Raw genomic sequence first — 22943 nt, 5'->3', positions numbered from 1 at the left:
AGCGCTCGCCTTGAGCAGAAAAAGCTTAGGGATAGTGCACAGGCCCTGAGTTCAAGCCCCAGGACGGACAAAAAATGAGAAACAGGGAAAGAGTTTTTGTTTGTTAATTTTGTTTATTTCATTGCTTGCAGTTTTATTGAGGTGTATTTGACAGATAAAAGTCATATTTTTTTACAGTCTATAGTGTCATGATTTGATCTATGTGTATATTGTAAAGTGATTACCACAGTCGAGTGAATTAACATACCCAACAACTTGGCATTGTTCCCTGTTACTCTTTCCCTCCCTCCCTTCCTCCCAGTGAAAAGGTTTAAGATTTACTGTCTTGGCACAAGTATGCATGCAGCATTAGTAATTATAGCCACTTGCTATACATTTGATCCATAGGACTTACTCATTTTACAGCTGAAACTATGTCTCCTTTGAACTAATGTCTCTCCATTGCCCGCCCCACTTCCTAGCTCCTGGAAGCTACTTTCTAATCTCTTATTTCTGTTTTTTTATTTTTATTATAAAGATACTGTACAGAGGGGTTAGTACATGAGCAGGGTAATGAGGCCATTTCCTATCGAGCATTGTTACCTCCTCCTTTGGTTTTCCCTTATCATTCCTTCCCTCCCTACTTCCTGCTCCCCAAAGTTATAAAGTTCATTTTCCAACATAGTACCTTGTACATCGCATTGTTACAATGGGTCATCCTGTATCCTTATTTCAGCATTTTGTTATTTCCCTTCCCCTCCCCGAATTAGAAAAATGTATATACAAGATGCAGGACACTGGGATCAAATACAGTGACAACAGGGGTTATACCATGGGGTAAGAACATACAAAAGAAACAAAAAAAAATCACACAGTACATTATAAGTACATTAAAAAGAACAGCAAGAAAGATAAAATCTCTTGTGTCCCTATCTTGGGGTTCATTTTGCTTGGCATCAGCTTATATGGTCATATGTACATAGCCTTTGACCTTTTCTGCTTGTCCTAGATATCTACTAGTTATTGCAGATAAGGGAAACCATGGGACCTATGTTTCTTTGGGCCTGGCTTACTTCACTCAATATAATTTTTTCCCAAGTCTTTCCATTTCCTAACAAATGGGGCAGTGTCATTCTTTCTGATGGAGGCATAGAATTCCATTACACACACACACACACATCACATTTTCTTGATCCATTCATCTACTGAGGGGTATCTGGGTTGGTTCCATATCTTAACTATGGTAAATAATGCTGCAATAAACATAGTTGTGGGGGCTGGGAAGGTGGCTCAGTGGTAGAGTGCTTGCCTTGCATGCCTGAGGCCCTGGGTTCGATTCCTCAGCACCACATAAGCAAAAAGAAAAAAAGCCGGAAGTGGCGCTGTGGCTCAAGTGGTAGAGCGCTAGCCTTGAGCTGAAGAGCTGAGGGACAGCGCCCAGGCCCAGAGTTCAGGCCCCACGACCGGACCCAAAAAAAAAAAAAAAGAAACCATAGTTGTGCTGGTAACTTTAGTATGGCCTTGTTTGTGATTGTTTGGGTAAATGTCTAAAAGTGGGATTGGTGGGTCATAAGGGAGCTCTATGTGGAGTCTTTTGAGGAACCTCCATACTGCTTTCCAAAGTGGTTGAACAAGTTTACTCTCCCACCAGCACTGCATTAGAGTTCCCTTCTGGCCATATCCCCTCCAGCATCTGTTGTTACTAGAGTTCTTGATTTTAGCCATTGTAACTGGGGTGAGGTAGAATCTCAGTGTTGTTTTGATTTGCATTTCTTTTATGGCTAGAGAAGTTGAACATTTCTTCATGTGTCTATTGGCCATTCCTATTTCCTCTTCAGAGCAGTCTCTCTTTAAGTCTTTGGCCTATTTATTTATTGGGCAGTTGTTTCTTTGAGGATTTGTTGTTGGAGGATTTAATTTTTTGAGTTCCAGGTATATTTTAGATATGAGACCCTTGTCTGTTGTATGGCTAGTGAAGATCTTACTCTCCCAATCCATGGGCTTTCTATTGATCTTGCTAGCTGTGTCCTTTGCCATGCAGAAGCTCTGCAGTGTCATGCAATCCCATTTGTCCAACCTCTCTTTGATTTGTTGTGTTTCTGGGTCTTTATTTAGAAAATTTCGGCCTGTGCCAAGGAACCCTAGAGTTTCTCCTATTCCTTCCTGTAATATTTTCAGGGTGTCTGCTTTTACTTGAGGTCTTTGATCCGTTTGGAGTTGATTCCGATGCAGGGTGATATATAAGGATCTAGCTTATTTACCAATTTTGCCAGCACCATTTTTTGTTAGTTGTGGGGCTTGAGCTCTGGGCCTGGGTGCTGTCCCTCAGCTCTTCAGCTCAAGGTGAGCACTCTACCACTTGAGTTACAGTGCCACTTCTGGCTTTTTGAGTGGTTAACTGGAGATAAGAGTCTCATGGGCTTTCCTGCCTGGGCTGGCGTTGAACCACAATCCTTAGATCTCAGCCTCCTGAGTAGCTACAATTATAGGCATGAGCCACCAGTGCCCAGCTTATTTCTGAGTTTGACCTTTTTTTTTTCTTTTCAGATCGCCACATAAGTGATAGCATACAGTCTTTGTCTCTGTCTGGCTTCTTTGCCTTATAAAACCAGGCACATTTGTCATTGCTGCAGTGTCTCTTCGCTGGGAGCCTCTGCGGGGACTCCCTGCAGTGCCTGAATATTCCATGCTTACTTCTTGGTCTTCAAACTCACTTCTCCTGATGGGCAACTTCTTCACATGGTCACGGCTGACCCTTGGTGTGCTGCGATCTTCCCGTGGGTAATTTGTGCAGAAGCTCCTAGGATTATCGTGCCTGAGACCTGTGACTGTTCATTACCTCAGCTTGAGAGACAAATGAGTAGGAATAGGTCACGGGCCTCCAGGCCCTCCTCCTTCTTCTCCCCTGCCTGCCTCCTGTTTCCTATCGAGAGCTTCTCCTTATTCAGAGGACACCACAGTGTCCAGAATGACCGCAGGGTTTAAGCCCTCAGCTCCTCTGCCCCAAAGCTGGCTGGAGAGTACTGGTCGCTGGGGAGCAGGGTAAAGGGAGACGCGTGGACACGTACTCATTGTTGGACACACAATTACACGCTGCTTGAACTAAACACAGGGCTGGGCTGAACACACACCGAGCTGTATGGGTGCTGCTTTTTGATGCCTTCCGCATTAGTATTCTTTGGGCACAGCTGGACAAAAGTAGAAGTGACTGCAGTATGTGGATAGGTTCCTGGGTGACAGAAGTAGGTGGGAAGCCTGGGGTGCCATTGTTTCCTGCCACAGGAAAGGGGGCTAGGTATTTCATCACTGAGCAAATGAAGGGCAAATGGTAGCTCTGGGCATTTTCCCAGTGCTGGACTACCAGAGCGTGGTCTGCAGGGCTTCTTCTGTCTCTCCAGACCAACGGTCAGGGTCATGTGATAAGTTGATTTGAATCTGTTTGCACTGGACTCATCAGTGAGCTTCTGGCATCGTATTGGAGAAGATTCTTTTCTCTGAGCTTGGGAACAACACGGTGGGGATAGCCTCGTCACCCCTCTTCCTTTCTTCTGAGAACCTCTTCAAGCCCCATTGGCAGTGTGAATTCCCCTTCCTTCTTCCATTGCTTACTGCACAGCATCAAGATGTGTGTAAGACAGCAGTGAGATGGTCTGTTGAAGGTGCTTCTTCCTGAGCTCCGGCGGGAGGTCGGTTGGGCTCTTCCACTGTCCAGGTGTCCTCTCCCCTCCTCTGAGCTCATCGCTGTGCTCTGGGCTGGAAGCTCTTGTCTGGCCCCGCTCTCGGCTCAGTCCTGACACACCCTGTTCTTTCCTCCCTTTTATCCTTGTCTTCTTCCTAAGCGAGGCACAGAGTGTTTCCAACCCCTGGGTTTTCGCTGTGTGTTCCTCTCATGACCTGCTTTATTGTTCTGCCGCTACAGGGCTGTGAGCTGAGCTGCCCTCTCCCAAGCCGGATGTGGGCAGAAGCTTCGGGACTTAGACTTGAAATGGACTTTAGAGAGTTCTGTCTTATGTAATTGCTGTCTTTTAAAAGAGGAGAGGCTGAGGCCCAGTGAGGTTAAAGGAAGAATGAGGGCTAGGATTCAGATGCTGGCTTCTCAGTCTGATGCTTAGCTCCCCTCCCCACCCAAGGCCTGTGGCCCTCCCTCCTTTCACCTTGCAAGGGGCGACATTTGGCGTGGATGAGAGGGCCCTTGCTGGACAGGCCCTCGGTGTTTGAGAGGACCTGGCCCTGGCTCTGTCCTGGCCACACCCTCTCTGTGGGATGAATAATCAGCAGGGCCAAAGAGCTACCATGCCCCTTCTAGATCATTCCTTATACTTGGAATCCCAGGAATCTTGGACCCAAGAGCCTTAGCCCCTTTCCAGGGTCTGTGTGGATTTCTATCCCAAGTCTGCTTTCTGAAGGGTAAACTGAGCGGCCGCCGGGTACCCACAGCCTGTGGTGGCCGCACACAGGAGAGCTGTGTAGCGAGGTGTATGAGGCGTGATTTCATGTGGTCTTATTGTGGAAGATGGAGATGACGACGGAGATTTCCTGCAGCCAAGACAGAAGACTGGTCTTCATGGCACAGCACCCAGTGGGAGCACCTGGTGGGAGCACCCGGTGGGAGCACAGCGTGTCTGCCTCCCTCCTCAGCCCACCCTGGTCCAGGATGGATCCGAATGGATGCTCGCTGGGGTTCTGTGACGCCGCGAAGCCCTCCGCCTGGAAGAACCCACTGCTTCTGCAGCAAGCAGTCAATAAGCGTGATTGTTCTTTACTCACGGGGAGATATTACTTCATCTCTCCAGGTTACCAGCTTCGGAAGCCACCTGAGAAGGGGCTCCTGACAAAGGGCAGACAGGGCCTTTCCATGTTGGCATGCTCAGCTGAACAACTACTGAGCTCTCTGCAGGGCTTCAGAAGACCCAGAGAAGCCTGTCCCTCCCTCCCTCTCTCCCCTGGGGAGCAGGCCAGAGCCCCACCCAGGGATGGGGAGACAAGGTGGACAGGCTGAAGCCTGCGGTAGGTCTGTTTATGCCAATGCATTGTGGGAGTCCAAGGAGCCTACACTCACAGCTAAGCCTAGAGACCGCAGGGGCTGATGGATCCCTGTGGGCTCTCCCAGCCAATCTCAGCCCAGCTGACTTCACAGCCCACTCAGGCTTCATGATCTGGCATTTGGGGATTGTTACTATTGTTCCAGGTACTCCCGTAAGGATGTGAAAAGTTCCTTCATGTCTCAAGGAGGCCGATGAACCCAGAAAGGGACGTGTACACACATGAACACATATGAGCATGTACACAGACTGTTACAGCTGTGTTACAGATTTGACAGAAAGAACAGGCTGTGTGCTGTTGGGTCGGCTGGGGAGAGGTACCCACAGAAAGGGGTGAAGGGACAGAGGGTGACTCTGGTCCAGAAATAGAATAATGAGACTGATTGAAATTGTTTTAAGAAGTGAGGAGGGAGGGTAGGGGAGCGGTTGAAGGGATGAGGTTGGTGATGTACATTGTATGCATTTGCGGAAATGTCACCGGACGGGAACGTCCTCCTCCCTTCATACTAACGTATGCTAATAAAAGTCTTATTGCACAAAAATATTTGATCATAGATATGTACATAGAGAAGGCTGAGGGAGGAGTTCCCGACACCGCAAGTAACTGGAAACCATAGTTGGTTGTATTTTTCCTAGGACCTGGCTTCTGACTCAGGTAGAGAATTGGATTCTTGAATGCTCAGTTTTACCTCCAGCACTTATATGACTTTCTTCCCTCTCTCTCTTGTAAACAAAGGAAATGACAGGAAACAAGATGAAACCAGACCCGAAGGTAAAATATGAGGCTGCTGATGCAGCTCCCGGTGGCTGTGAAATTGTGTCTCTCACTCTTGGATGCTTTCGAATGTTTTGCCCGGTTTCCTTTGATATGCCTCGCAAGATACGGGGTGAGGCTTTATTTTGGGCAAGGCTGGCAGCTGCCTTCTGCTGCTCTTTTGCGAGGAGCTATGTGAGGATAGCCACGACGTTTATTTTTACATCTCACCATAGGACACAGTCCACATTTTCAATCAAGTGTTGGACACTGAAATTTTAACACGTGAAACGTCTGTTGGCCCAGTTAAACGCATGCTGGAAGAGTATGCCTTTCTCTAAATTAAGACCTTGTTCCCAGAAGCTCAGGAATTCATTAAGCCATAATTAGCCATCATCATTGATGATTAAAAAAAAAAAAACAACAGTAAGAAAGGGAAAGTGGATCCTCAGCTATGAAGACACCATTAGGTATGGCCTGTGCTTGACTTTTCAGAATTTTTGGTTTTTTGTGTGTTGTGTTTTGTTTGGGGCCCGAACTGGGGCTTGAACTCAGAGCCGGAGCCCTTCTCTCTTAACATTTCCCCTCAAGGATGGCACCCTATTACTGAGGCCACAGCTCTACTTCTGGCTTTTTGGTGGTACATTGGAGATAAGAGTCACACGAACTTTCCTTCCTGGGCTGGCTTCAAAGTGCCATTCTCAGATCTCAGCCTCCTGAGTAGCTAGCTAGGATTATAAGCCACCAGTGCTGGGAACGAGCTTTAGTTTTAAAATAATGTTTCCATTTTATCAGCTGGCTATCTTTTCTTCATTCAGCCCTTCATACAAGCAGGGTGGTGGCTCTCCTCCATATTTTCAATGCTGCAGGTGGCGACGCCTGTCTCAAGGACATCAGAGAAAGGACCATGTCATAGAGGTTGGAGGTCATGGACTTTCCAGTGGAGAGGACTTACTTAGTATCTGTCGTCAGGGACTTCACAAAGCACAGAAGTCCCAGGAGAAGTGATTCTCCAGTGATTCTGAGGACTGGTGTGGGCAAGGGAGCTAATGTTTTCACAGAATTGATCTAACTTGATTAGGAGCACTTAGCAACAGTACTGAGGTGTTGACTCAGGCCTCTCCACCTGTAGGGTTCTGTTTCTTTGTACACTAGTTTATCAGGCCTTAACATCCACTTTTCTTTTTTCTTTTTTTGGCATCTGACAGAGGGTCAGGTCTTATCTTTTCTACTTTTTCTAAGTTAAGCCTGTCGTTGACTTCTGACCCCTGAAGTGTAGGGCAAGGGAGCATTCCAGGTTCTTTTGTTGATCACCTGCATTGTGTCTCTGGTATATCTAAGAGGTACCAATCCTTATGGTTTTTATTTGTTTTCTTACTACAACTTTGTTAGTTGTATCTCGTTGTCATTGGGCTGGGTGTAGTCCTGGCTCTTTATGTGCCTGTGTGTTTGCTTAGCTCCTCCTACTGTGGCTTGGTCCTTTTTAATGGTCACATTTTCATATCTAATGACGAGTATTAAATATCTCTCCATTGAGCTATAATAATATAATGTTCATGTGACTGGATTTGCAAAAAAATCTATTTAAGAAGTATTTGGTTGGTCATTGTATTAGATCATTGTCTGAGGTACTGTGCTTCTACTTAGAAGTTCTGTGACTGAGACAATTGTTTAGTGTTTTAATATATGCAGTTCCTACCTGGGGGCTAGTGGCTCACATCGTGATCCTAGCTACTCAGAAGACTGAGATCTGAGGATCCCAGTTCAGAGCTAGCCCAGGCAAGTAAACCAGAAGACTATTAAATCCACTTAGCCAGCAAAAAACAAAAACAAAAAAACAGAAGTGGAAGTATGACTCAAGTAGTAGAGTACCAACTGTAAGTGAAACAGCTCATCAAGAGTACAAGGCCTTGGTCTGGGAAGTTGTCTCTGTGGTAGAGTGCTTGCCTTGCATGCGTAAGGCCCTGGGTTGGATTCCTTAGCAGCATACAAGCAAAAAAAGCTGGAAGTGGGTGCTGTAGCTCAAATGGTAGGGCACTAGTCTTAATTTGAAGAGCTGAGAGACAGTACCCAGGCTCCAAGTTAACCCCTATGACTGACAAAACAAAACAAAAAGAGTGCAAAGCCTTGAGTTCAAGCCCTGGTAATGGCATATGTATGTGTGTGTCTATGCACACACACACACACACACATACACACATAAACGTATATTTAATTCCAAGAACTCAATCACTATTAATTTTATGAGATTTTGAATACATATGAATTTCCCAGACTATTTGATCATAAGAACCTATTTAAACATTGGGCGTGGTAGATGGGTCAGACTTAAATGCCCTTCCTACATTTTGCACATGTGTCTAGGTGGGGCATCAGGGTTTCTTTCCTTAAACCGAAGCCTTCATTAATTCATGGGATGAATGATCTTGCTTCCTTAAATTCAAATTACTCCACAAGACAACGTTAGAGTTCAGACTTTAAAGACCAGGCATGGAGCTGGGGTGGGTAGAGAAGTGTGGCATATTTGCTAGTAAGCAGAGACTGTTGGTTAAAAAAAAAAACATCTTCTGGCTCTGGAGCCAAGATACCAGGGCCCTGGTACCATCTGGAAAAAGGCCCAGCTCACCGAAGGCTGGGTACAGAGAGGTTTCCCACTCCTCTACACAACACAGAGCAACCCACTTGACTCTGGAGAGAGGCTCTGGAGATGCTGCTTGAGTGTTTTCATTTCCACCATGAGTTCATTTTACCTTCACCAAGCCATGCACGCAAACACACAGCAAACAGCACATTATCAATCACTGTGGCATCCCACCCAAATCCCCAACTGCAAAATACGTATTTTAAAACTATGTGTTTGCTCATCTTAAAGGGCTGGATTACAAACTGTGAGAAATCAAGGACCATTAAACGACTATTTTTCATTTGCCATGGAATCAGCATATAATCATCTGAGTTTGCGAAAGCTGTGCATGCGAATGCCAAGCGAAGCACTCTACATTAGTGAGCACAGAGCTTTTCCTGCTGTCTCCAGTGGGAAAACGGTTCCAGACTTGTAGCACGTTGTACCTGGAGCTGAGTGGGACAGGGAATGTGTCTTATCTTCACCTTGGGCATTCCTGAGTGGGCTTGAGGAGGGGCTGACCTGCTGAGAGTCTCTTTACAGGAGAGACCGCAGTGCCTTCTGGGATGGTAGGGAATGGAGAATGAGCTCCACCATCTCCCCAGAAATCAGAAGAGGACGGGGAAGCCAAGTACTGCATGCAATTTGTTTTCTCAGCATTTCACACTCTAAATTAGACCAGGCAAGGAGCCAGAGATGGGCAGAGAGGAAGTGTGGAATGTTTGCTGGTCAACAGGGACTATTGGTTTAAAAAGAAGAAGAAGAATTAAATAGAAAAAGGATGGTTTCACTGTCAAATCACCTTAAGACTTGGGAGCGAAAACAACATCTGGAAAGACCCCCATCTGATGGAAGGAGGGCCCTGCCCACTCCTTCACAGAAGACAGCCGAGCTGCAGCACGCTGAGACCAGCAGGCGTGTCCTGTGCAGAGCTGAAATGCCCCGCAGAAGCTGCAGCCATCACGTGAAGGAGTGGCTCTTAAGCAGACCAAGGAAGGAGAGAAGACTCTTAGCATAGCTTAGCCGGCAGCTAAGAACTGATATCATGGAAGATGATGGTGTGTGTACCATAGGGTCTGATCTGGGCACTCACCTGTCTGTGTCTGCCCTGGGACTTCCGGAGATGCCAGCAGAGAGAACCTAGCAAGGGCTTGGGGGGCTGGAATCCCAGATGTTGTAAGTCCAGCCTGGGCTGAGCCAGTCTAATCTGGATTCTGTGAGAAAGGACGTTACTCAGGAAGTAGCTGGGCTCGATGACTCAGCTTTCATAGTGTTAAAAGGGTACCAGGCACTGGGCACTGGTGGCTCATACCTGTGATCCTAGCTACTGAGGAGGCTGCGATCTGAGGATCGCAGTTGGAAGCCAGGCTGAGAAGGAAAGTCCATGAGACTCTTATCTCCAGTTAACCATGAAAATGCTGGAAGCAGAGCTTTGGCTCAAATAGTAGAGTGCTTGAGCAAAAAAGCTCAGTGACAGCATCCTAGGCTCTGATTTCAAGCCCCAGGACTGACACTGACACACACACACACACACACACACACGCACGCACGCACGCACGCACGGGCACCATGCTGATGGGAGGAGGAATGTGTTGTAGAGAAATCCTGGGAGAAGAGAAAAAATGTTTGATCCAGGGAATAATAATGGTACTGCATCATCAGACCATTTGGCTGGAAACTTAAAACAATTTTTTACCTATAAGTAGTCGTACAAAGAGTCTTATCAATTCACGAGTGCGACATACCTTGGTTACCTGCTCCATTGGTCTTCCCCATCTCTCCCACCAACGTTTTTTCTTTCAGCAGGATTGGAAATAGTCATGCCATCATTATTTCTCAGCCTCGAATAACATATAGAATGCTTTCCAAACCTATCCTACTTTATATATGCAAACATAAATCAAGTGTAACCTACATGCCATCATACTTCTATATAATCAGAAACAAAAGAAATAATTGTACAACTGAGCACACAAAAAGGCTTCCCACCTTAAACAAATTAAATTAATGATACAGATTATTGTGCTGAAAGATTCTGCTTTCTTAAAATTATTCCAAGGCAGAAGTGTGGCATGGTTGGGCCCACGCAGGGGTTTATGACTACAGTAGGCTCCCACTGTCTGTGCAGGGCCGCTGTAATTCTCCAACCATTCTTATCCATTTAAAACTAGTCAAAGCAAAATCATTCTTAAGGCCACGCTGCCCTTCATTTGCTTAAATGGAGAGAACTTCCTGCATTTGTATTTGCTAGGGGAGAAGTTGCAAACCCTGGAAAAACCTGCTTGTGTTTGCGGCCTTCGATCACTCTTGAGGAGACAGTGATGAGAAGCAAGTTAGCCATGACAGGCCAGAGTTCTGCAAACAGGTGATTTGCTAGTGTTTTCTAGCAGATGTGGCTCTCTAATATGGCGTCACTAGATGGATTTCTTTTTTTTCTGAGAATCACTGAAACTCAAGAAACAGCATCTGCTGGTAAACTGTACTTTGCAAAAGAGGTATGAGAGTGGGGAGTGGTGTCAGCTCTTTACATAATGCCTTTTGCAGAATTCCTCCAAGATGCTCTCATGTGTGAGGGTGTGTTGTCAGACTCCTGGCAACGCCTTGCTGTCACGGACTGATGTAGAGTTTTGTCTCTGTTCTTTCTGTGTCTGATGTCATATAGAGCATAGGAAGTTGTCTTCGTCCTTAAACCTTTCCCTTTTAAGGGGATGCAGAATTGCCCAACCTGGAAGAGAAACTAATTTATTCTACCATTTTCTGTCATTTCCTGGAGAAAGATCATTGTGTTTCACAGACTTGCTTTCCAAGATTCCAATTCCATATATTCCAAAACTGTCAGTTTCCTGTCTTTGGATGATTTGCTCCTGTGTGTGTTGTCTGTCTGTCTTGGTTGTCTGTCCTCTCTCTCTCTCTCTCTCTCCATCGTCCATCTCCTATCCAAATGTCTGTTTTTCGTGGTGGTGATGTTGCCATTTTCAGTCATAGCTACCCTCGCTGCCCCTCTGGTGGTCGTTTCCCTTTCCTCTTTGCATTTTTCCTCTAAGTCTTCATCCATGTTTCTCACCCAAGCCTCCTTTAATTACCGCCACCTCCAGTTGTTCAGGCTGCCGTAGGGAAAATATCAGAAGCTGAACAACAGCTTTATAAACAGTAGGAATTTGTTTCTCATGGGTCTGGAGATTGGGAAATCCAAGACGAAGGTGCTGGCAGCTTTTGGTACCTGGTGAGATTGAGGCTGTTTCCGGCTTTACAGGAAGCTCCTTCTACCTGTGTCCTCACATGCAGCCCCTTGTGAGGGGCCAATCGTGGGCCACCTCCCAAAGACACCTCTGCGACCATCGCATTGGGAGTTAGAATGTAAGGTAGGAACTGGGAGCAGGGCATGAACTTGCTGAACAGATTCACCGTCCAACATCCAGCCAGCATGTAACCTTTTCTTTCTTCTCAAAGGCAGAGATAAACACGTCTCAGCCTGTCAGGGGCCATTTGGAGCACTCTCCTCTTGCTCAGAGCAGTACAAGAACAGGGCAAGCCAATGTCCTGTGTGGAGGGTCAGCAAAGGGAAGGCCATCCCCCATGTCCTTTTTCTGACCTTTCCTTGTCACCATTGGCAGGACTCTCCTTCAGCAACTCCAGAAGCTTCAGACTTTGGTGATGGGGAAGGTTTCTCGCACCTGCAAGTTGGCAGGCACGCAGACTGGTACCTGCCTTATGGTAAGTTTCCCCAAAGAATGATCCAGTGACTCGCCCCTGGCCAGCACCTTGTTTCCCTGGGTCTCCCACCTTGCGGCTACACAGGCGATGCAGCCTGCTCCCAGGCTGTTTCTCTAGATACCTCCAGATGCATGTGACCAGAGAGTGCATTTTGTCTCCTGATAGATGGCCCAGTTCTCCCCACCCCCCATTATCCTGGATGTGGGCTGTCTATAGATCAACCTTTCGGAGCCTGGGGCTCACAGCTCCCATGTCCTCTCCCCTCCCTCCAGGTGGTTGTGCTGTGTTTTGCTGTTGCATTCGGCAGCTTCTTTCAAGGCTATGGACCCTATCCTTCTGCGACCAAGATGGCTCTGCCCAACCAGCACTCCTTGTCAGAGCCATACGCAGCCTCTGTCGGTAAGAGAGCACCCAGCTACTTGAGAGATAACTTGGTTTGTTTCTTTGGATCTAAGTCTCCCAGCTTTCTGGAGTCTTTTGTAAAAGTCGGTAAAAATGGCAGAAGTGGAGCTTTTCCATTTGCACATGACAGGCTCCGGGGTAAGGTTGCTGTCTGCTGTGTACCCCCACCCCCACCCCTTTTCTTTCTTTCATGCCAATAGTAGGGCTTGAACTCAGGGCCAGAGCACTGTCCTCTAGCTTTTTCCCTCTAAACTCTACCACTTGAGCCACACTACCACTTCTGGCTTTTTGCTGGTTAATCAGAGAGAAGAGTCTCATAGACTGTTCTAGCCAGGGTGACTTCAAATTGCAATCCTCAGATCTCAGCCTCCTGAATAACTAGGATTTCAGGTGTGCGCCTTCGGCACCTGGCGCTGTTTCCCATGTCCCTTACCTACCATGCTGGAGCAGCACTGAAAAATCCCCCAGACCCTCCAAGAGCACCATTTGCAAGCTGCTCTCTAGTCTCTGTTCCTCGGTAAATTGACACCCCGTTCTTGAACTCTGATAAGGGATGCATGTGGGTTTGAGGAGGGGGCAGGATAAGAACACTGAGCCTTCTGTGACATTTTAAGAAAGCGCCTGTGTTTCTGCCTCCACTTTGGGAATTGGGAATTGTGTGTTACCATCATAAGAGTTTATAAAATGAAACAAAAGGCTCTGTCTTACAAAACATTAGGCCCAAGAGTTAGAATTTGGAGACTCGGGTGTTATATGAGAAGTGTGTAATAATCTCATGTAGACCAAGGATCTTTTGAAGTTTAGGAAATAGAAGGGTGATGGGTCAGGCATGGGGTTTGGAGGAAGTGAGTTTGAAGTAGGGACAGTTTTGCCATTCTGGAGCATCGGTACTCTGCACCGGGCAGGTGTATGACTGTCAGATAACAGAAGCACTGGAATTCCAATACAAGAAATTTCAAGACCTGTAGGGAAATCGTTTCCCCAAAGGGAGATCTGTCTAGCTATTGAAAGCCAGTAGAATCATAGTTTCTGGGAAAATTGCTACAGGACCATCTAGCTAGGTGACCGACTGTCCTATGGAAAAAAAGATTGTCTCTGTCCTCTGATTGATGGCTTTGCTTTCGCATCTTCCTTCCAGATTCCGATTGAAAATGCCCTGAGCTTTCATCTCCCTCCTCATTAGAGAATGCTTCCTATTTTAGCTGGGTCTGGACTTCCCCAAGTTCTTGTCTCCCCTTTTGCATGAATTGTTTCCCTTGAGGTGCTTATGGGTAGGCAAGGAATGGAGTTGCAATCTCAAAGTAAGTTTGTGGCTTCATGTTTATTTGCTTTTTCGTTGCTGTTTTTTTTTCCTAGTGCTGTATAATTGGTATAATTTTTCAATGCAGAAACACTGAAACCCTGAAGCCTTTACAGAAAGCCAGATCCGACTGGTACTATTTGTCCTGGGCAACCAGAATACAATTGCCCTGGGGTTGGGGAGTAAAAGGATATGTTTGTCTCCTGTGGGCTTTTGCTGACACCTTGTTTCTTTGCTCTGTTCTCAGTGAGATCCAGGAACCTGCTGATCTATGAGGAGCATTCTTCCCTGGAGGAGCCATCCAGCCAGGCCTCAAATGGGGAGCTTGGGGGCTGGGACAGAGGCTCTGCCCTGTTCAGGGCATCAGCACTGGAGCCCCTGCCAGACATGGAACTTACTCATTTCATTATCTCAAATGAGACCAGCTTGGAGAAGTCCGTGCTGTTGGAGCTGCAGCAGCACCTGTAAGTCCTGCGCATGCGCATCAGGCTCCTTTAGTGGCTGGTGATAGGCTGAGGGCTACCTGACGTGGGGGTCTGAACTCAGGCCCAGCTTGCTCCTCGTCTTGGCTCTCTGAGCACCCACATCCAGGATCTGGCGCTGAGGAGAGTCCATTGCTGGGCACTGGCTACCTTGAGCTCCACAGCCTCAGCCTGGAGCTGGTGGCTGTGGCCCAAGGAATGGGCCCTTCAAAGGCCACATTGTAAACATTCAGCTCAGCCTGCTTGCTATGCAAATGCACCTTCAAGGCCACTTCCCAGAGAGCTGGGTACAAGTGGCTCATGCCACTGCAATCCTAGCAAGATCTGAGGATCTTGCTTCAAAGCCAGCATGGGAGGAAAGTCTGTGAGACTCTAATCTCCAATTAACCACCAGAAAACCAGAAGTGGTGCTGTGACTCAAAGTGGTAGAGTGCTAGCCTTGAGCAAAAGAGCTCAGGGACAGTGCCCAGGCCCTGAGTTCAAGCCCCGCAACGGACAAAAACATAAAAAGACCACTTCCATTGGGTAGCTCCCTCCCAACCAGAAAGTGAGTGTCAGGCTGCACATCATTATGTATTTCTATGTCAGCTCACACAAATGAAGCATCCTTTATTTGAAAATAAAGCTTGAGGCCAGAGTCTTCTTTAGATTTCGAAGCCTATCAGGTTTTAAAATGCTTGCATATACATCCAGAGATTATATTAGGGATGGGACCAAAGTTTCCTTATAAAATTCATCTGTCTTTCCTGTGCACCTGCTGCACACAGCCTGGTCTGTTAACCCAGCGTTGGTAGTGAGCCTTTGTTTTGACTGTGACTGGTCACAGGAGGTCAGGTGTGGCGTTTCCCACTGGTGGCATCCTGTTGGCACAGGGCCCTGGAGCATTCCAGTATTTCATTGCACTTTTGAATCGGAGATGCTCAACCTGTATAAACCTAGAAGTTTCCATTGAGGGACAGCACTGTTGTATGTATGTATGTATGTGTGCCCATATGGAAAAGAATCTAAATTTGATTCCCAGTTTTCCAGGCGTTGGCTTTCTTAGTTGTGGGAGATAAAGGCTGACATGAGCACAAGGCCTTGTTTTTGTAGGGGAGGTACCTGGGTACCTGGCTGTGGTCCAGTGCAGGAAGGACTGTGTGCATACACTGGGAGATGTATAGTCTGTGGTGAATGGGTAGCAGTTTAGCTGGTCTGTGATCGTGAACACAGACATGAGGATGTTCCAAGTCCAGTGGGAAAGATTTCATTGTAGATTCTTCACTTTCTTTCCTTAGCCTCGAATAAGAAGGTGATACATAATTACATGGACTTTTATATGTATACAGTGCATATGTATATTTAATATTTGCTAATGCTTACTATTTGAGCCTTTGGTAGCCTAAATATGCTACCATATGAATCCTCTTGACTTCTCTCAAACAGTAAGACATAATTTTTTTACCATCACGGGTGAAATCTGGAGCAACCACTGGAACCTCTGGAAGACTCACCTATGATACCATGATCTGTTTCTCGTGGTAGAGCCTTCCTAAGACTCATCTGAAAGCTGGGAGACTCTGGGGCTGGTACACAATTTGACAATAATTTGTTTCCTCTCATACATTTAATGTTATTTCAAATTATTTTGCTTAAAGAAAAGTCTTTATCTGGATGAGTAGCTCCTCTAGACCAGGGGTCAGCTCATATCCTTTTATTGTCTACTTCCCCAAATTTATCATAGGACTATGTATCCATAGAAAATATATATACTTTTTGTTTGGTGCTGGTCTTGGAGCTTAAACTTGGGGCCGAGGCGCTGTCATGAGCTTTGTTGATCAAGGCTAGCACTCGACCACTTGAGCCATAGTTCCACTTCCGGCTCTTGTTGTGTGGGGGGAGTGGTTCACTGAACCTGAGAGTCTCACAGACTTTCCTGTCCCAGCTGGCTTTGAACTATGATCCTCAGATCTTAAGCCTCCTGAGAAGCTAGGATTACAGGTGTCAGCCACTGGTACCCAATCGTAAGTAGAATAATTTAAAGCAATTTATAAGCAGTCAATATGGAACCATAATGTATCTTCCCTGGGCTATTTCGGCTGTCTCAAATAAGGATAAAGACAGGAGTGTAGGTGAATGAATGGGCTGGTAGCCAGAGATTTGGGGAGCAAAGAATAACTAACCACTAGGAGGATAGAAGACAAGAAGCCCATGTGGGTCAGCCCACATGGAAGGATGATATCACACGATGGCACATGAGACTTGTCACTAGCAGTGACTAATGGTTCTTTCTCCTTCCCCTGTCTTCACAGGGTCAGCGCCAAACTGGAGGGGAATGAAACTCTCAAAGTGGTAGAACTGGAGAGAAGAGTGAACACCACCTTCTAGTGATGCTTTCTCCATCTCCCTTCTTCCCCTAACTCTCCCGTGACTTCCCCAAATCACCTCTGTCACTAGCTTTTCCTCTTTGCCATTGGAGGCTGAAGAGCAGGGGGATGAGTGTTAGTGGCTCGGGATGGGAGGCCGGCCTGGGGTTCTGCTTGTGTGTCTGCCGCTCGCTCTCATGGAGAAGGGAGCCAGTGCCTCTCCCTCCCTTTTCTCTCACTGCCATAGGAAATTGTTTCAGGTAGGGGTGGCAGGCGGATGGGACAAGCAGGCTTGTTGCCATCCATCGTGCCCAAAGACACTGCCTGATTCTCCCCCCCTCGGAGATCGTCCCCTCTTGGAAGAAGAGATGACTTTTATTCAGTTGACGTCGCAGACCCTAGTTCCATGCCTGCTTGGATTTGGCAAAGCACTGATTCTGGTTCTCCCTTGTTCCCACTAGGCCTCTAGTGTGATTGCTCCCCTCTGCCCTGGGTGTGCCAGGGCCTCACATCAGGACCCTCCCTCCACGCTGCCTTCCAGTACCCGTGGGGCAGACAGAGAGGGGGCTTCCTTTGCAAACTCAGGCCGCAAGTGCAATGCCTGAAGGCATCATCAGGCTTTTCTCCTCCAGGCCGACCTGCCCATCATATTGCTTGTAGGACCTCCCTCATTTGCTTCCCAATAAGGACCTTAGTTGTACCTCCCTGGCTTCCCCTCCCCACGTGTAAATAGTATTTATTAGCTTACTGAGGCTCCCCGCCCGTGACCCCACTGAAGTGACTCAGTGTCCCCCTCCCTCCACGGTAGCCAGGTCTCCCGTGGCAGTGGAGCGTGGCTGTGAGTGCCTCAGTTCTCCCAGATGATTTGTTTGTTTGTTTCCTTCTCTCTCTCTTTCTCTCTTTTAAATGGGAGGCCTAGGAAGTAATTATTACTGAGAAGTTCCCTGAAGCCTGTGTCTCCCTCGTGGATGGACTAAGAAGGAATGATAGAGCGATGGCTTGCTCAGAGCCGGGGCTCTGTGGCCTGTTGCTTTCTCTCTCCAGAGAGACAAGAAGAAGCAGAGAAGCTCTGTCTCTGTCAGCAGGCATGGCTGACAGCTTGTCCTCCACACCTGCCAGGCCTTTCCTCCCTGTACCCTGCCTTCCCTCTGCCCGCCTTAACCAAGGGGACGTCGGAGCATCCGCTGTCTTGACCTTTCTGTAGTCAGGTCTGGCTACTTTGCAGCTCACCCAAAGAGACATAACCTAATCCCCAACCTACTTTTTATTTTTGTTTGAAATGATTAAAAGTAACTTTTATAGTGAAAATCTTTCCTCTTTCATACAAAGAAGAAATGGAAATTGCCTTTTTATTGTATTAGATAGAAGACTCCCTTGACGTGTTTCCCCTCCCCCCCCCCCCCCAGTTTGTAAAAGACTTTGTATAGGAAATATGCTTACATTTTCTATTTTATTTTAGTAACAGCTGAAGGGCCTTTAGCTTTGGCTTCTATTTCTGTCTCTGTCCCTCTGTCTCTGTCTCTCGTACACACACACACACACACACACACACACACACACACACACACACATACAGCATTATCACCACCATCATCATCTAACCGTCTACTGGTCATTGGAGCCTCCATTAAGAGAGGTTACACCCACACCAGGCCTTCCTTTCCATATGACAGACAGGATTTGGTATCACTAGCTTTTTGCCCTCAGCCCCCACTAGTGGTTTCCTACGTCATCAGCCTGGATCCATTTGGAGACACGGTGGGGAGTGGTCTTCCCACACTTGTGGGGAAGGTTCCTGACTAGGAAGAAAACTTAGCTGCTCATGCTGTGTGTCCGAGTCACGGCAGGACTCCTGTGGGCTGACAGCTCTGCCGTCCCTCCCTTACATGGACCAGGACAGGACAGGCTGGGACATCTGGGCTGGTGGGGTAGAGAGGGCGCTGGGCACCTCTGCTTCTGCTTCTCATTTCCCTGCACTCCATTTTCTCGGGCGCTTGGTCTTCTTGTATCTGGCTCCTGTCCCACAGACCGCAGTTGATTCATGTCCTCTGTAAAATGCCAGGTCCCTGTCGCACATAGACCATCAGTGGGACACCCCCCTCTCCCCAGAAGGCAAGAACCCCAGAATTAAATAGTCCTAGGAAAATGGGAAAAGGTAAGGAGCAGAAGTGAGGTTATGGATCAGCCCATCTGACGGTTGCAATTGAACCAAACAGGGTTATAAGTCACCTGAAAATAGCCCTGGTAGAAACTCCGCTCTTGAATGAGGAGGGAGAAGGAAAAGGAAACGCCTGGCCTTAGTTCTTAGTTCTTTGAGGATTTAATTTTTGTCTTTTGTAGGATATCACTCTCTCTACATCCAGCAGGACATTTTCTCTGGAAAAGCTTGTTCCAGCACAGAATCTGTAACTGGAGACATGGGACATGAGCCAGAGAACTCAATGGCCCTGTAAGAGGGTTTCCAAGAGCAGGTGTTGCTATTTTAAGAAGAAAACCTCTGCCCTCCACCCCTGGTTTGGGTGTGAGAAAGGCGAATGGAGCCTTGAAGCTCAGGAGGTCACAGAAGTGTCACCTAACACCAGATTGGTTCCACATCATTTAGGAGGTGTGTTTGCTTTCTGGTCAAAGGTTAAGCCCCCAATATGAGCAGATTGTTTTTATTTTTCCACTGTGGAACCAGACCTGCAGACCAGTGAATAATTCATGATTCACTCTGAAGATAACCGTGAATTCAGAGAGAGAGCTTGAACTTAAATTTAGAAAAAAAATGAAACTATTTGAGAAACCAGAAGCCAACACACTAAATCTGCTTGTTCTAAGATTTCCCATCATGTGCACCGGTATTCCCTCTTTTCTTGCTTCGATTACAATGGACTGGAGCTGAGTAACCCCTCCCCTGGCCTGCGATGGTTCTGTTTTACAACTCCCACCTCTGTGCTATGACTTGGACCCCATAAATGAGAGGCCTCAGTTCCAGTGTGGAGAAAGACAGTGAAGGATTAGGACTCTGGTGTCTGTCTCGCTCCCAGAAAGAGAGTGTTCTGTAAAATCCTGACACCTGAGCTGAGTTGCTCCTCTCCTGGCAGGAGGTGGAGGTGGGCCTTGTTGCCAAAATTAGATAACCTTTGGGTTATTAGAAAGGAGTTTGATTTAGAGAACTCATTTGAAGATTGGAAAAGTAGCTTTCAGTTCAACATATTTACCAATCCAACTATGAATACCAGATTCCAGATTACTTATTCATTCATTCTTTTCTTCTTGGACTTTTCAGGGTTCTTTTTTCTTCTTATTGTTTTGTTTTGTTTTCTTTGGGCTTGAACTCAGGGCCTGGGTGTGGTCCCTGAGCTTTTGCTCTACCACTTTGAGCCACAGTGCCATTCTCTGCTTTTTGCTAGTTAATTGAAGATAAGAGTTTCATGGATTTTCCTGCTCAGGTTGGCTTTGAACTAGGATCCTCAGATCTGAGCCTCCTGAGTAGCTAGGATCACAGGCGTGAGCCACCGGTACCTGGTGACCTGGTGACTTTTTAGTTTTAATAAGGAAGGACCTGCCTGAGGCCCTAGGAAATGCTGGGAAATAAGAGGGAACCTTATTCTTGAATTGACTGAGGAAACCTCAAGTTAAGCAGTAGTTATTCAAAAGACTTAAGTACTAGTTCTGTGTCTCTGTCTCTGTCTCTGTCTCTGTCTCTTCGGTCTGTCTCTCTTACTCATGTACATTCCTCTTAGGTACTCAATTGTGTCTCACATGTGCCTTACATTTGAATCCAGGATGACTGAGGAAGTCCTCATCCCTGGGAAATGTTATATATAGCTTTATAGAGTTAGATTGAAGTGAATTTTGGGGGGAATGGGAAAAGAAACTTTTCCAAAGGCTCAAAATCAGTTTCCTAGGAGTGAACCGTTATTAGATTTGTACATCTGGAGCAAAGAAACAGAGCTATATCCATTAGGAAAATCCCATTCCCCATTTTGTAGAGGAGCAATCACATCACAAAAATGGTCAGCCAGGATTAAAGGCCTGTTAAATCCTCCCTGCCCAGCATTTTCTGAGTGCAAAGGAACCTGGCCCATTGGAGGATTAAAGCTCCCTACCTCTGGGGTCAAGGGATCAGCCCTTAACCCCAGGAAAGGAAAGCTGTTTGACTATTTGGGGCAACCTGAAATTCAGGAATGCCTTATTTTGGTCTTGGTTTCTATAAGGAAGTGAAATAATATTTCTTGAAGACATACCAAGGTGTTGAATAATGTGTTGAATATATTTTAAGTCTTTTTAATTTGGTGGATACAGAAATAAGGGTGACAGGCTACTATGAGATGGGTAAAGAACTCTGGGATTTGGGTACAGCCATTTGTAAGACAGGTTAAGCAGGTTCCTCTGGGAGGGCACTGCTAACCCTTCAGGCTTCCCCCACCCCTGTTACCCCCCTATACACACATTGCTTGGTTCTGGAGCCTTCTGCCGGAGTGGCCTCCACATGGTCTTCTCTGGCCATCCAGGCTTCTCTGAGTTTTCAGTGAGCAGGCTTTGCACCCGGGTAAAAAGGAAGCCAAGGGTTTCAGCTTCCTTTTGTTGCTCCATCCTTTACTCACCGCCAGCTGAGTGGGATCATAAACTTCTTTTCTTTTTGCACCCATGGCCTACACTGCCTCAAAGATCTCCCTTTCAGATAAAGTCCGGGGAAAGCCAGCGCTCTGGGATGCACCATGAGCTTGCCTTTGCTACACAGTGGTGAACAGACCTTGGACTTGTAATCACGAGCCAGCTTTACTGTCTATACTGACAGCCAAGCTTTCTTCTGTCTTGTAACACACTATATAGCTCCACAGCGTTTAAATCTGAGTGCGTTGTGAGTCTGTCACCTGTCCTACTGCTGTTTTTATGGCCTCTTATTCTTTATTATAGCTAAGTAAATACCAAAAAAAAAAGCTTTGTAGAATTCTTGTACTTAGTTGAAAAAAAAATAAATTGTCATTGTAATGCATTTGTATTTCCATTTCTTGCAAATAAATATTTTTTTCTTAAATAGTAAAATGTTGCCCCATCTTTAAAACTCTGGTAACCTGGTTTTAAAAGTGCTTTGCCTTTCTTGTGAGCCTGGATTTGTGCATGTGTGCCTAACTATTGTTTCCTGATTATTTAGCCAAACGGCAAGAAGAGACACAACTGGCAATTTGCCTGTGATGTTTTGCTCAGTTGGAGGAATATTGGGGAATGTAATTGTTCTTTGTAGGCAGGGACAGGAAGAGACAGTTTTCTCTAGAGAGTCACTCAGCCGCCCTGTTGTTTGCCATATCTCCTACAACTATTCCCTAACTAGATTCCCAAAGTCTGCGGATTTGATTTTCTTTCCCTGTGTCTGACTGCTCAGGGAGAGGATGTTCTGGCCTTGAGCCAGACAAGAATTTTCCTTCTTCGTGTGAGCTTTTGTGGAGGAGGCTGGACGCAGATTCATGCTCCAGAAATTCTGATGAAATGGTGAATAAAGGTCAATGCACTCGAGCAAAATAATCTTCGTTCTATTGCGCCCTGAATCCAAATGTAATTTTCTCCACTCAGAGAGAGTGAGGGATTCGTTTAGTCTCAGAAATAGTGCCCCAGGATGTTAGACTACAGACATGAACCAGGCTTTCCTGGAAAGAAGCAAAGTGTGTGTGTATATATATATATTTATTTATATATATATATATATTTATATATTTTTCCCCTCTTCTCTCAGATCAGCATGTCTCATGCTCATGCTACTTCTGGGTTTGGGGTACACGTATCTCCTTTCCCTCTGAGCAACTTGCCCTTTGCTGCTTCTGTTGCTACACAAGGGGCTGGCTTTTCCTGGCCAAAGAGCCTATGACATAGAAGGCTTCTGCCCGGCATTCTGATTCTGCCTAACCATTGGTATATTGACCTGAGAACGTTAATCTTTGTTTTGTTTTTATTTTTTAATTATCTCCAAGTAGTTGTGCAAAGAGGTTTCAATGCAACATGTCAATTTTGAGTACAATGGTTCTTGATCACTATCACCCTGTCTGTTATGTTGTAAACCCTCCTTTAAAAAAATTATTTTCTTAAAGATGCTGTACAGAGAGGTTACAGTTACATCAGTAAGGTGATGGGTACATTTCTTGTCAAGCATTATTACCCCCTCCTTTGTTTTTCTCCTACTATCCCTCCCCTCCCCACCATCCCCCATCCCGAGTTGTAAAGTTCATTTCCAGTGTAGTGTCTTGTGAGTATCATTGTTGCAATGGGTCATCCTGTGTCCTTGTTTCAGCGTATTGTTATTGTCCTTCCCCTCTCCAAAT

At 46.3% G+C, this 22943-nt stretch overlaps 1 protein-coding gene across 2 annotated transcripts in view; it reads left to right on the top strand.

Moving 5' to 3' along the window:
• The window catches only part of Creb3l2 (cAMP responsive element binding protein 3 like 2), a 111491-nt gene extending 91543 nt beyond the window's left edge, over positions 1-19948 (top strand). For both annotated transcript variants that reach the window (XM_042677247.1, XM_042677248.1), the window contains exons 9-12: positions 12013-12112; positions 12385-12511; positions 14062-14278; positions 16588-19948. In XM_042677247.1, coding sequence (XP_042533181.1) covers positions 12013-12112; positions 12385-12511; positions 14062-14278; positions 16588-16663 — 520 coding nt within the window. In that variant the 3' untranslated portion in view covers positions 16664-19948. The remainder of the gene's footprint in view (positions 1-12012; positions 12113-12384; positions 12512-14061; positions 14279-16587) is intronic.
• Positions 19949-22943: the final 2995 nt, after the last annotated feature.

This window comes from Dipodomys spectabilis, unplaced genomic scaffold, assembly GCF_019054845.1.
Source record: "Dipodomys spectabilis isolate Male_0828 unplaced genomic scaffold, ASM1905484v1 ptg000034l, whole genome shotgun sequence".
Lineage (NCBI taxonomy): Eukaryota > Metazoa > Chordata > Mammalia > Rodentia > Heteromyidae > Dipodomys > Dipodomys spectabilis.
Note: the sequence above shows the minus strand (reverse complement) of the source record. Positions and strands in the feature narration are given on the sequence as shown.